The sequence below is a fragment of the Carlito syrichta genome, unplaced genomic scaffold (assembly GCF_000164805.1).
Source record: "Carlito syrichta isolate Samal-C Ts95f unplaced genomic scaffold, Tarsius_syrichta-2.0.1 Scaffold309285, whole genome shotgun sequence".
In the NCBI taxonomy this organism is placed as follows: domain Eukaryota; kingdom Metazoa; phylum Chordata; class Mammalia; order Primates; family Tarsiidae; genus Carlito; species Carlito syrichta.
In genome coordinates this window covers 262,240-276,087 of record NW_007253381.1, presented here as the reverse complement: position 1 = coordinate 276,087, position 13,848 = coordinate 262,240, and the positions used below count along the sequence as shown (strand labels likewise).

The 13,848-nt window shown below is 39.8% G+C and overlaps 1 protein-coding gene across 2 annotated transcripts in view; it reads left to right on the top strand.

The window, feature by feature from the left end:
- Positions 1–13,848, top strand: part of SEMA6A (semaphorin 6A) — a 131,717-nt gene that overhangs the window by 71,564 nt on the left and 46,305 nt on the right. For both annotated transcript variants that reach the window (XM_008067088.2, XM_021717097.1), the window contains exons 4-7: positions 4,072–4,132; positions 5,140–5,202; positions 5,941–6,042; positions 11,377–11,467. In XM_008067088.2, coding sequence (XP_008065279.1) covers positions 4,072–4,132; positions 5,140–5,202; positions 5,941–6,042; positions 11,377–11,467 — 317 coding nt within the window. The remainder of the gene's footprint in view (positions 1–4,071; positions 4,133–5,139; positions 5,203–5,940; positions 6,043–11,376; positions 11,468–13,848) is intronic.

The following is a 13,848-nucleotide window of genomic DNA, read 5'->3' as shown; positions in this document are numbered from 1 at the left end:
TTATATATAACTGGTAGTATATACCATTACTTTGGAAGGCTGGCAATGGCAACCAAAGAAAGCATGATATATATTTTAGAAGATTTTTTATTTGGTTGTAGTAAAAAAAAAAATACTCATCCATTGAGGAAGTGTTATTTAGACAGGCCATTGTCTTAAGACTGAATGGCATGGTAAGAATACTGCTTAAACAGGGAACATATAGATTTAGACTTTTGTTCTGCCCTTGATTTAGCTATAGGAAAACATCTCTGGCCATGTGTCTTCTGCCAAATGAGAGGAGGTTGGATTTGATTATCTTAATGAAGTCTCTTGAAATTCCTCCCTTTTGGGGATGTGTAGCTCATTCAGAGTAATTCCAAATAAACAGCAAGAGAGAGCACTACTTTGGGGTGATCCCCTGTGGTCTTTTCTGAGTCTAGACTGACTAATCATTTCACACTGGGAAGAAAAAATAGAGATTATGTTTGTATCTGACTGTGAGCATAGGTAAAGAACAGGTCAATAACAATAGTGATTGATTCTTTTAAAGTCCTTAGATGTTCCAAGGTTACAAGCTTTGCAATATAAAGTAAAAAAACTATTGACTAGATCAAAGCATGCTGAGAGTACCCCACATCTGGTCACAGGGAGCAATGCAAAAACACTTTAAAAAAAATTTTACCTCACAAATATTTATATAGTACATACAACTAATATGTTGTGCTCATACAATTAACAAATATAGCTGTAAGTTTTTAATGCATTGTAATTCATTCAATCCTGGAAGCAACCCTATGAGAAGGCACTGTCATTATCCCCATGTCTTATCAAAGGTATCCAAGGAACAGAGAGGTAAAATGACTGGACCAAAATGACAGAGGTAGGATTTGAACCAGGGTGATCTTGCTCTAGAGTCCATGCTGTCACTCCCTATGCTTTGCAGCCTATTGAGGAATAGAGATGCTACTATTTGTCCTGTTAATAACCTAATAGTTGTTGCCCAAGGACACAGGCATTGTGAGTATTCATTACACTTCATTCCAATGATGCATTCAGTGACCATACCTCTGGTAGAATACCAGTTCCTTCTTAAATAACATTTTGAGTTTGCTAAATGTAACAGAGCTAAGAAATTACATTTGTACTCAATTATCTAAGGGCTGATCAAAACAAATTATTAAACATTGGATCTGTGAGAAATAGGTTGACAAGATTCTCCTGTGAATTGTTCACTTTGCAATTGAGTCTCTGAGGAAAAAAACAGTATAACAGACGCCCTTGTACCTGATGACTTGGGTGTGGCCTGCAGGTCCAGGACTACACGAAGCTAGGCATATGGTCCTATGGAGACTTCAAAGTGACCATTATTCCAGGTCGTTAAAACCAAGACAGTTTTATTCTAAATTCCCACCCTTAGGACGGACAGGAAAAAGAATAGAAGGAAAAGAAGAAACAGATTCATTTTTGTTAAACTATCAGATAGACTCATCTTTCATTAAAGGTCAAGTTTGTAACATCTTAGCATTGCCATGTTGGCTTTCACACCCTCCTCAGCCAATTCCCTTCAATACACACCCTTAGAAAAATTCCTAAAGGAGCTCTGAGCTCACCATATTTGGGACTTCTCCTCTCCTTTTAATTTCACATTTCTCACTATTGCTCTGAGAGATCCTGGTTTCTAGGCAGCAAGTAACACGATTTAAAGTTAAATCCTTCCCTAAGTTCAAGCCATGGCAACAGAATTCACTGGTGCTTGCTAGAGAAGGAAGAGGAAGTCCTACGATTAAATCAGTTGATGTTCAAATAAGTTAATTCAGGAAGAACAGCGTATGACGCCTGGGATGCCTACATGGATGATTCGGAATAACCCCTGATCCTGGTCAATGGTTTACCATAAAGCACTGTTTTTGTGTGCCGAGGCCATGAAATCTTTTAAATTTTGAAAAAGATTGCCATTGTCCAAAAGGAGATTTCATTCATTTTAAAAGACTTCCTAATTTGTCCAGACAATTGGTGTTGCAATTGCAAGCCAAGTCCCATCCCAAACCCAGGGATTGGGTGAGGTTTGGTGGCAAGAACCCCTTTCAATTCTGTTTTATTATTATCCACTTTGTAAATTCTTCTTATTTTTTTAATCTCTAAACTGCTAATTAAGATAAACAAACCATCCCAAAAGGGGGCAATCTGAGAGCTTTCTGAGGAATTGCCAATGCATATTAACCAGTTGTTAATTTACAATTCATATATTCAGCTTCTACTAAAGTTTTGAGGGGAGGCAGGGCAAGGAAAAGCCTAGAGTCATCTCAAACCTGATACCAAAGTAATAGGCAATTCCGTTCCAATAATGAGTCTGACCATAGCACCACCAATAAAGTCAAACAAGTAATAAACAAATGCAATAAAACTGCCTTGAAATTAAAGGGCAGGGCGATTCTGGCTGCCTTCGGAAGTTTGAAGAAACTTCCCATTTCAGCAATTTACAAAACAAACTCTCCGTTCGTTCTCCCCTCCTGCCACCCTCACAAACACATACACCCACATTCACACACACACACACACACACACACACACACACACACACACACACACTCAGTTCAGTAGCCAGCAAGGGAATTTTGTAAGCCAACTGCCCTGCCACCTTTTATTTTTACATCAAAAAGCCTATTTTCAGCCAGGCTCAGTGGCTCAGCCTGTAATCCCGCAACTTGGGAGGCTGAGGTAAGTAGATTGCCTGAGCCCACGGGTTTGAGACCTGCCTGGGCAACTTGGTGAGACCTCATCTCTACAATAAATAAAAAAAATTAGCCAGGCGTGGTAGCGCACACCTGTACTTCCAGCTACTTGGAAGGCTGAGGCGGAAGGATCGCCGGAGCCCAGCAGATCGAAGCTGTGGTGGCCAGGAGTGGCCACTGCACTCCAGTCTGGGCGACAGAGTGAGACTCCAACTCAAAAAACAAAAACAAAAACAAGCCTATTTTCATTTTTATTTTTTTCTGTTGTGCTTTCCTTAAAAGCAGCAGCAAACAGATTTCCCAAGAACGAAAAAATATATTTTTTATATTAAAGTGAATCCTGCAAATAATTCCTTCCTTTCTTTCCTTCTTTCTTTCTCCCCCCCCCCCTTTCTTTGAAGTAATGAAGGGGCTTGGAAGTCTGCATGGGAGACTTGAGGTCCTGGTTTAAAGCTGTGGGTAATTTTCCAGCCCCAGGACTTCCTGCATTTTAGAAAAAGTCAATGTTATTTCAAGGGAAAATGAGCTGTTTTGCTTTCCCTCACTAGCCCCCTATCTCCTCCGTTGAGTGTAGTTCCTTTCTTTTCTTTCTTCTGAATTCCAGACAAAAACACCCTTGTACTCAGCTCACACAGAAGGGGATGTTTAAATATAGCCCCACACCTGAGCTACTGATTCTGTTTCTCCCCTTCTGAGGGGAGATTGGCAGCAAATCGTAACGACAACCAAATGCTCAGCAAAACAAGAGGGTGAACAGAAGCAAGATTTGTAAACTTGAGGCTCAAGTACATTTTAGACTTTAATTGACCATTGTCTTTTGAAGAAAAGAGCAGTTTCTGGAAATAATTTTACCTTTATCATCTTCCATCTTGTCGATCAAATCATCAAAGCTAAGACAGAAATATTTTCTAAAAAGGGAAGGAGATGGAGATTAGTTTTTTGTTAGCCCCCTTGGTCTACAAATGTGGCATGTTGAATACCTAGTACATGAATTTGAAGATACTGAAAGAGCATGTGAATTCATCTAGGCCAATGTAACTTTTAGGGTCCAGCATCCTGAGCTACATATATGCAGATACCATAGTTCTGATATCAGAAAGAATAACAAATACAGGAAAGTTTTTATAAAAACTGTCCCTTACATGATGCCATGACATATCAGATGGTGCAAAATGTGGTCCAGAGAAATCTCTTGAAGGCTGAGTTCATTTCTTTTATTTGTTTGCATGTGGGTATCTTGTTTTTTAAAAACATTGATATGGGTTTATCTGCCCTGATTTAGATACAACTCATCAGCTGAAAATGAACTGTTTTGATTCTTGTGTTTGACCTTATATTAATTTTTCTTTGTCTATAGGGACCATATTTATACTGTTGATATAGACACCTCACACACAGAAGAAATTTATTGTAGCAAAGTAAGTTGTTTTTTAAAAAAATCTTTCTAAAATGAAGGACTTTAGGGTTGTTCTTGAAGAGAATATGTATTTTACATGCATTGATTGAAATGACGTGGCTAATAATAATTTGGAAATGCCAACACACATTTTTGTGAAATCCTAACTAGGGGTTAGGTTAGGATTTAATACATGTTCAGAAATGGTTATGTACTTTGTATTTTATTCATCTGATATAGATGTATATACACATTTTGGAGTCTTAGATAATTGCTAAATTTTTAAAATAAAATATTGCCTCTTTCATTCAGGAAAATACTAGTGTTCATAAGTAAAGTTTTGTTTCACAAACGTATTGTACAAATGTTTCAACGTTATGTTTCTATGTCTTGCAATATTAAGTTTGATTTGACTGCTGTGGTTCAGGAATTTGATCATTATCCACTGCAGACAGACATAAAGTATAACTTAAGCATTTCTTATAACTCCACATGGGGATATTTGAGTTAATAAAACCTGTGCCATAGAAGTAGAAGATCCCTTCAGTCCATTCATTTATGTGGAGTATAACCTGAGTTAAATCTTTTCCTCCTAGTGAATGTCCCCTTTATGTTTAAGAAAATTACTTCCATATTTTAAGGAAAAAGCCTTCTTTATAAAAGTTAGTTTTTCAGCTTAAAGGAAAGGGCAAGGACATGTATTTTATCAAAATGAGCATAATTTGGAAAGTTAATTTGGATATTTTATGTAAAATTTCTACAGTGTTGTTTATTCTTTTAACTTTCCTTTGTCTTGATCACAAAGAGAAGACCATTTTGTGGTTTAATGAATAGATAAGAGTTCAAAATTAAGTGAACACTTCCATCTCTAATCTTTTGTTGTTATAGTGAATTAATCATGGAGAAAGGGTGCAGAAAGCTTTCAATAAATATATGTTCAGCCTCTAGTCTCCCCAAGGGAACTCTTACTTCTTAAATCAAATGCAACAACCTCTGGGCTCTAATTGATTTCTTTCTTGATCCCTGCAGAAACTGACATGGAAATCTAGACAGGCTGATGTAGACACATGCAGAATGAAGGGAAAACATAAGGTGGGCAATTTTCATTTCTCCTGCAGCTGCCACTTTGGGTTAAGTTTTTGACTGTTATCTTCCACTGTAGACTGGGATGTCGAATGAATCGTGCTAGTCCCTTTTCCCCTAGTAATTGCTTTTTCCATCAACTTATTGAAGGCTTTAATTTGCAAAAATAGTTTGCTTTTAAAGTGATGAAACATTACGACAGCTGGTAGGACTGCATCGTGAACTACTTAGGTGCACTTGGGATTATGGACACAAAGCTGGCAGCCCAGGGTCTTCTGAGTGCACTCTGCGATAGCCCACCTCTGTGGTCCGAGGCCCACAGGGAGTCTGTGGAAGAGCTCATAAAAGACTGCCGCAGACATGCAGGGTTTTGTGCCTTTGGTCATATAACAACATAAAAACACACTTCAACCAGAAGCTTTGTACATCAGGGAACTCCGGAGCATCTGGCATTAAAATTAATATGATGGGAGGTTGGCACTTCCAGCCTTGTCTTCCTTTTGTTTTATTATAAAATAAACACACACGCTGCCATTCTATGCTATATTTTTATTTACTGTTGAAAGAACAATTGTTGCTGTCGACATCATCCTATGGTTACCATCAGAAGGAACTTGAACTTTAAACAGGAGAACTCCTCTGCCACCTTCATTTTAACCTTACTGTCAGCAAATCATGGTATATGGTAAAGAATATGTTTCAGTTTTGAATGGACTCGATACAAAACAGTTTGAATTATTTTTTCAGGATGAATGTCACAACTTTATTAAAGTTCTTTTGAAGAAAAATGATGATGCGTTATTCGTCTGTGGAACTAATGCCTTCAACCCTTCCTGCAGAAACTATAAGGTAAGTGCTGTTTGTTGGAGCTGCACAGCCGGGAGGTATTTCATAATTTACTGTGATTGTACCTGAAGCAACCTAAGAGGGGTAATTCAACACCACCTGGGTTCCTCTCACTTGTTCAATTTAATGTATTGCTCCGCATGAGTGAGCCTGAGCAGGCTTCTAAGCTTCCTGTTTGTTCAGGATTGATTGACACATCTTTAAAGAGCCTACCCAGCAAAGTTAGTTTCTATAAGACCCTATTCTGCATTGTTCAGAACACTGACATACTTACCATGTATACCATGTGGATTTCCTCTCTCTCTCTTTCTCTTTCTCCCTCCCTCCCTGCTATCTGCTCTCTGAGCACAAAAGCACACTTATATGGTGAGTGATTCCCATTCTAAAAGGTATCTCAAAGGCATGCCATCTGAAACTGTAGACTTTCCTCTAGGTAAGATTTTCAAGAACACAGGAATTTAATTCCATTTAGCACTCAGCTTACTTGGCCATGGCCTTACTTACCTTGGCCTTTGTGCAAAGAAAAAGAAAATCCTCTCAGAGTTAGTAAATCTAGATAGTTCTCATGCAGCTAATAGAGGTGCTGTAGAAGAACAGGGGCTCACCAGCTGTGGAAGCAGCAGCAATCTGAGGTCTCAACTCCACAACTGTTAGCTTTCTTTATACATCTTTCTGCCAGTCTTTCACTCAGCCAACATGCACTAAGTTTCTACTGTGGCCAGCCACTGAGGTTGTAAAACAGGCAGGGAGCCTCCATTCTTAGGGAAGCCAGGCAGGAAGAAGAAGACTATAATTCCATGGGGTTGCTGCTGTGGTGACATAATGCAGTGTTATGGAAGCACAACACAAAGTTCTTAACCTAACCTGAGGGGAAGTGTCAGTGAAAGCTTCAGGAAGGAGGCGGATGAACCTCCTCTCTTCAGATTTCCCTACCTGTTATTCTAATACTTAGAACACCACTCATGAGGGACACAGGCTGTAAGGGCAGGGATCACATCTGTGGTTGTCCAGATCCTAACACAGTGCCTCCCAGACTGGTGCTTGGTTCATCATGAGGTAATGCCTAATGTTTGTCTTAAAGGATAAGTGGGAGTTAGCCCAGTGAAGGAAGAAAGACATTCTAGGTAGGGGGAACAGCATGAACATGGGCATGGAGTAAGAGATAGCCTGTTGAGCTTGAGAAAGTTCATTTGGTTCTGAATTGCTAGACTGTGAAATGACAAGTGTTAACAGAAAGAAGCTTGAGACATAGGTGGCCCCAGGGATGAAGGGAAGAAAATAGATTTAGAAAATACTTAAGTGACAAAAACCGGTAGGATTTAATAATTGATAAGAAGCACAGGATAAGGAAAGAGAGGAGTCCAGAACGACTGCTAGGCTATCTCTTGGTAAGTGGATGGATGGGACTGCCACCAATTTAGACAGGAAATAAACGAAGAGCAGTGAGGTTGAGGTGGTGGAGAAGACAGGGGTTCCGTTTGCCTGGCACTGTGAGTGGCAGTGCCCCTGGGACATGAATAGAGATATCCAGCAAAAGAAGATGGGTGGTAAGCCTTGATTTAGGGAGAGATGTCAGGAGGAATATAGATTTGTGTTTCATCATCCTAAAGTGAAACCCCAGGAGTGTGAAGAATGAGAAAAGGAACAATGGGCTAGAATCAAAACGAGCAGGATCACTGGAAGAGATCCTTGCCTCTTCTTGTCATGGACATTGAAGGGAGGGTCCATTTTACCCTCATGCTCATCTCTTATCTTATGCTTGGAGATAGGCCCCAACACGGCCAGGATTAGAGTGAGGCAAGAGAGGCCTTGACTCAGATACAAAATAGAAGGAGGTACCAAAACATTCAGTAATTAAGATAAATTAGATTTTGATACAATATTTTAAAATCAAAATTAGAGTCAAAAGATCTATCATAAAGATCAAGTTTGTAAGTAAAGACAGGATTCATCAGCTTATCATAGAAGCAGCTTGTCCAACCCAACATTTATTCCAGCCAGTGACAGCATACAACTGAAGTTACCACTTTAATTCTACCACTTAATATTCCATTCCTGTTTGTTATTGTTCAGGACTCATTAAGATTAATGCTTCCAACAAATCCCAAGGAATTCCCTAGCTGAAAAGCTATCTTTTATGACAAATTACAGATTTTCTTGGCACTGTGATACACAGGCCGCTAGTGGTCTAGCTCATTCTTCCTGTACATGTTCCATTTCCCATGATGCTGCACCTATAGTGATGCCGTCACCTCTCGCTTGTTCTAGCCACACCTGCTGAGACATGTTCCAGAAGCCACAGGTGGGATGTTGTTCACACTTGGTACTGTCTATATACCTAGCACTGTGAATGGTAGAGTAAGAACCCTTGGCATTGCTATTTTTTAAAAAAAGTGTTCTTTTAGACACAGGGCACAGCATGACATTGCTGATGATATGAGACATAATGCATTTGGCTGCAGGCAGAATGACAGCTTCTCTCTTAAGTGCTTTTTATCAACAGATCAGGACAAGGGTTCAAAGCAAAAACAATGACCAGTCTTCCACTGAAAAACCCAAGTCTCATCACAGCACATGAGCATCAAGTTGATTAGAGTCATGTGAAGCAAGGGAGTGACAGCTTGTCAGTATCTGCTTCTGTACAATGCTCTGATCTATATAATTTTTGTAACGGAAGGAAGCTGAATGTGTTGGAAAGATTGTAGCCCCAAATAATAGCATCTGGGGAAGAGTTTAGAGGGCTACCCACATAAATGTAAAACTATATACATTTTCCTTCCTACTCTCTAAACCTCTAGGACTTTTGCAAAAATCTGACTGGTTCTTCGTATAATTATTGGTACCCTATGATGCTTTAATTTCCCTGGGGCTGCTGTAAAGTCTGAGATTTGAAGACTACTACAAGGATTAGTTGTCCCTTCATGAAAAGAAGACAACTTCACCATGGCATTGCTTTGTTTCTGAGCCTTTCTGAAGTCACAAACTAATACATTAATTCTTTACTGCTTCCTACCTATCTATAGCTATTTCTTAGCAGTAGGTACATTTAAAAAAATATGCCCCTTGTCTATTGTTTCCCCATTGCCAGAATTAAAGCATGCACTGCTTGGGATAAGGGCATTTCCGTTGCATTATTGTGCGCTAAGCATCACTTTTGAATATTTGCCAGACCCACAGACCACAAAGTCTGTCACAGTTCGACAGAAAGCTCTTGTTGGAATAAAAAATCTGAAAAAGACTTTCATTAAAAAATGTGCTGAGAGGTACATTGCTCGAAAGGATGTCTGATTTGGCCATCTTTTCCCTAAAAATATGTTTTTAATACAAATAATTTGTGATTCTCAGCTGCAGTTAAAAAAAAATAGGGTGGTTTCAGCAGAGATCTTCTCAAAGTGGTTACAGATAGTAAAGTCCTGTCACATCCCTGAAATGGTTTCAGAGAGTTTGGGGCAAAAGAAAAACTGTGACAGCTGCTCAGTGAGAACCTCAATCTTTCTTCCTGGATGACAACCTAAGCACCTTGATTTGGGGCACCTTGATGTACTGCTAATGGACTGTCCGTGGGTCTTTCCTCAGCACCAGTGATGTCTTAGGTCTATCTTCGTTCAGTTTTCACATCTGTGGTCAAACCCTGCAACTCCTAGATAACAAACAAAATATCCTAAGACTGTAAAGAGCATTGAGCCACAAGTGGTATAAAAACATTAATGATATGAAGATGATTTTATGGACTTGGTAGTACTAATATTTAACATGTTAGGAAGATTCCATAGCATAAGGAAGGAGACAGTGTAATATAAAGCAAGAACTACTGTGTTATTGGTCAAGGAAGACCAACTTCTGACTGATGTTAGTAGCTAGACAAAGAGGTTTATTTCCTGCTCATGTTATAGTCAAGTATGAGTCAATGAGAGGGGTCTGTTTCTAGAGGTTATTCAGAAGGCCAGGCTCCATTCTGTTCATATCTCTACCATCTCCTAAGGTCTTGGAATCCTCCATATCTGACAGGAGAATATGGAAAGAGCAAGAGTGGTAGCCCCTGGACGGTTTTCAAGACCAAGCCCTAGAGGTGGCATATATCCTTACACTCACATTCCATTGGCCAGAATTCTGTCACATGGCCACACCTGACTGCAAGAAAGCATGGAAAATGTTATTTAGTATGATGTGGAAGAAAGGAAAAAGGAGTTTGGTGAATAGCTAGCAAGGCTTTGCCATACCCATAAATGTCTATGGAGCCAGGCAGGTTACTTATAGGCGTTCCTCAAGCAAGGTGAAGATACTTTCTGGGGGAGATGGGGTTTCAGTGCTGGAAACCACATGCTTGTGTGAAGAAAATAGCAGAAGTGTCTATTATTCAGCTATAGCTGGATGTTGCCATTAGGTTAAAAAGAGCCTGAGTTGGCTTTCCTACTTGTTCAAAAGAAACAAGAAATCTAGGTTTTCATGTAAAATCTAGCTATTTTCAAATTAAAGTTCATTTCTCTCTCTCTCTCTCTCTCTCTCTCTCTCTCTCTCTCTCTCTCTCTCTCTCTCTCTCTCTCTCTCAATCTCTGTTTTTAAAAACATTCTAAAAAGGTCAAACAAAATTCACCAGCAGGTCCGTTGTAACTTCTAGCATGAAAGAGTAATGTCTGGGTTGGGCACAGGGACATGAAACTCGAATAGCAGCTCTCCCTCTCACTGCTTCTGGGCCTCCATTTACCATCAACAACATCTGAGCCTGGGTCATGTTTCTAAAACCACTTTCAGAGCTGCCATTCCTTGATTCTGAAATAGGTACAAAAGGTCACCTGACCTCTGCTCGCATCCATATGTTTGCACCATTGCTGATGTTGTGACCATTCTGCCAGCTAACCTGAGGAAAAATTCCAGTGTCTTCTACTGGGATTTAACCCTCAAAGGCAGCACTCTTCTGGCAAAACAAATCCAGAAACTGAGGTCATTCTCTATAGTGTTCATGACTCAATAGATAATTGGGGCAGGGAAGGGAATGATGTTTTCCCAGTGATTGCCTCAGAAGTTCCATGGTTTAGAATGCTTATTTCTAGACCATTCCATAAGGTTATGAGTATCTATTTATTGTGATGTTTAAGCGTCAGGCAGACCTGACAGAATTTCAGACTATTCTAGCTGTAGAACCTTGGTCAGGTGACTTAATCTCTCTAAGTCTCAGTTTCTTCGTCTGAAACCAATAGATTTATCTCAGAGAATATTTATGAGGATGATTTGCCAGTGCACATATGAATTACTTAGCACATTTAATGTTTTATAAATACCAGTTGCTATTCCTGTTGTTGGTTGTTGTTCGTAATGAAGTCGTATTATTTTATTTAGATGGATACGTTGGAACCTTTTGGGGATGAATTTAGTGGAATGGCCAGATGCCCTTACGATGCCAAACATGCCAACGTTGCACTATTTGCAGGTAAACGACCTGATTTCTTCTTATTGCACTTGCTTTTGCATGTTCCAGCCTGTTGCTGTGAGGATTCACAGAGTCACAGTTGTACTTCGATTCTCTGATGAATACTGTAATTAAGAATGCCTCTTCCATTTGAAATTAGTATGGAAATTGTACTTTTGCTTCTCAAAAGAAGTCTTTGCCACACTGAGCCATGCTTTTGTGCCTTTGGAAAAGCATAGCATCGAACACGTGATATATCAATTAAGGCATGTTTGGGCTCAAATAAAAGAAAATCCCACCTCAAACCACCAACGTGGAAAAATAAAAGTAAAATTTAAATTACAAAAATAGCACCAATGTGAGTTTATTGTTTAAGGTAGGGTAGACTTTTGGGTTGGCTTGAATCAGCAACTCAACAGTATTATCCATGAGGCAGCTCCTTTTCATTCCCCTGCTCTGCATCCATTTCATTATGAGACTGGCCATCCTCACAGTCAGGGAATGGCTGCCAGTTCCAGCTATAATGGGCTACATGTCTTCTTGCCCACATACAGAAGGGCAAGGGAAAGAAACTAAAGGAAGCTTCTGGAAGCTCTCTCAGAGCCATGAGGTCACATACCCACAAGCTTCCAGCAGATATCTTCTCAAATATCATTGACCTAATTAGGTTACATGCCCATCTTTGATCATGGTGGCTGAGGAAATAATGCCAACTGGTTAGGTTGATTCATGAATCTCCAGCCCCATCTCTCCTTCCGCTGCAAAGGATATAAAGAAATAGTAAATAAGCCATTACTTTCAGATTTAGTGGGATTTGGGGGTATGAGTTTGTATGCTTTAATTAGGAGTTTATTTAGGAATTCATTGCCAGCTGTGTACGTGGAGGTGGGTGTAGAAATAGTTGCGTTGGTATAATAGTGACTGTTATAGCATGTAATAAAGCAGTTAGCTATAATTTCCATTGCAACAGCTAAAAACTGGCACATCCTAGCTGGATGAGGAACTTTAGGGCTCTGATTATGAAACAAGATTAGCTTGTGGTGCCTCTCTCTCTCAGTGTCACCCACTTGTGGGCCTGATTCTGCAGTGATAGACTATAGAAGTAAGAAGGAAAGGTTCCCCGGGTTCTCCTCCTAAGTGAGAGCCCAGCACTGTGGGAAGCAGCACCATCAAGAACACCAAGTCTTGTAGACCTATTTGTAAGCACAGGCAGGAGCAAGGTCAGTGGCAAAAGAGCTTGATCATATCCCCAAGAGCACAACTTCCACTGAAGTACCTCTCTGACACTTGGAACCTGCAGTAGTTAGGACCTTGAAGGTTATAGGTTGCAGGAGAGAATTTAAACTTAACTTGCAAACTAAAAAGAGGACTTGTAGCCTGAGGTAGGAAAGGGAGAGTGAGTATTTACTAAGGCCAGTAAGCTTCTGGGAACTATATAAAGCAGGCCACATAAGATAGCACTGTGACTGCCCCCATCCCTAGTGGTATATTTGAAATGTTTGAAATCTCATAATTGTTCAGTCCTTATTAATAGAAGATCTTCATTGCAAATAAATGTGTTCTGTTATATAAGTAAAAGTTCTGGTAACATACTCACTGTTGAAATGAATGTAAAACAAAAAGAGTCCTGGAGAGTAACTAGGAAGAATAACCATTACCACCACCCACAGCCCCTTCCCACTAACCCTCTCACATCTGTATGACTTTGGGGCTTTAAGAATATAGAATAGCTGGGCTCGGTGGCTCAGCCTGTAATCCCGCGCCTTTGGGAGGCTGAGGTGAGTGGATTGCCTGAGTCCACGGGTTCGAGATCTGCCTGGGCTGCGAGACCTCATCTCTACAATAAATCAAAAATTACAGACATACGTGGTAGCTCATGTCTGTAATTCCGGCTACTTGGAAGGTTGAGGTGGAAGGATCGCCGGAGCCCAGCAGGTCGAGGCTGCGGTGGCCGGAAGCGGCCACTGCACTCCAGTCTGGGTGACAGAATGAGACTCCAACTCAAAAAAAAAAAAAAAAAAAAGAATATAGAATAGTATTCTCTAGTCATAAATACATAAAGAATATCTTTTTGACCTGGGGCTTAAATATCCATGAGAAAAGTTGTGATGTGTACGTTTTTTGGGTTTTTTTGTTCAGCAGTGGAAAGGTTTCCTGTCTGCAGTTCAAATTTACCAAAACATCAACACTTGTTGATATTAGCTGTTATTAATGCAGATATCAAGATAGCTCTAACTTGAACCTGGGCACATTTCAGTGATTTTAAGACCAAAGGTGTAGGCATCAAGATCTTTGCTTAGGTTAAAAAAAAATTATGCTTATCCTACACATGGGAAAGCTTAAATAGTACTAAGTTGTATATAAAACACTTTGCCATATAATTAATGAAGCTATGGAATTCA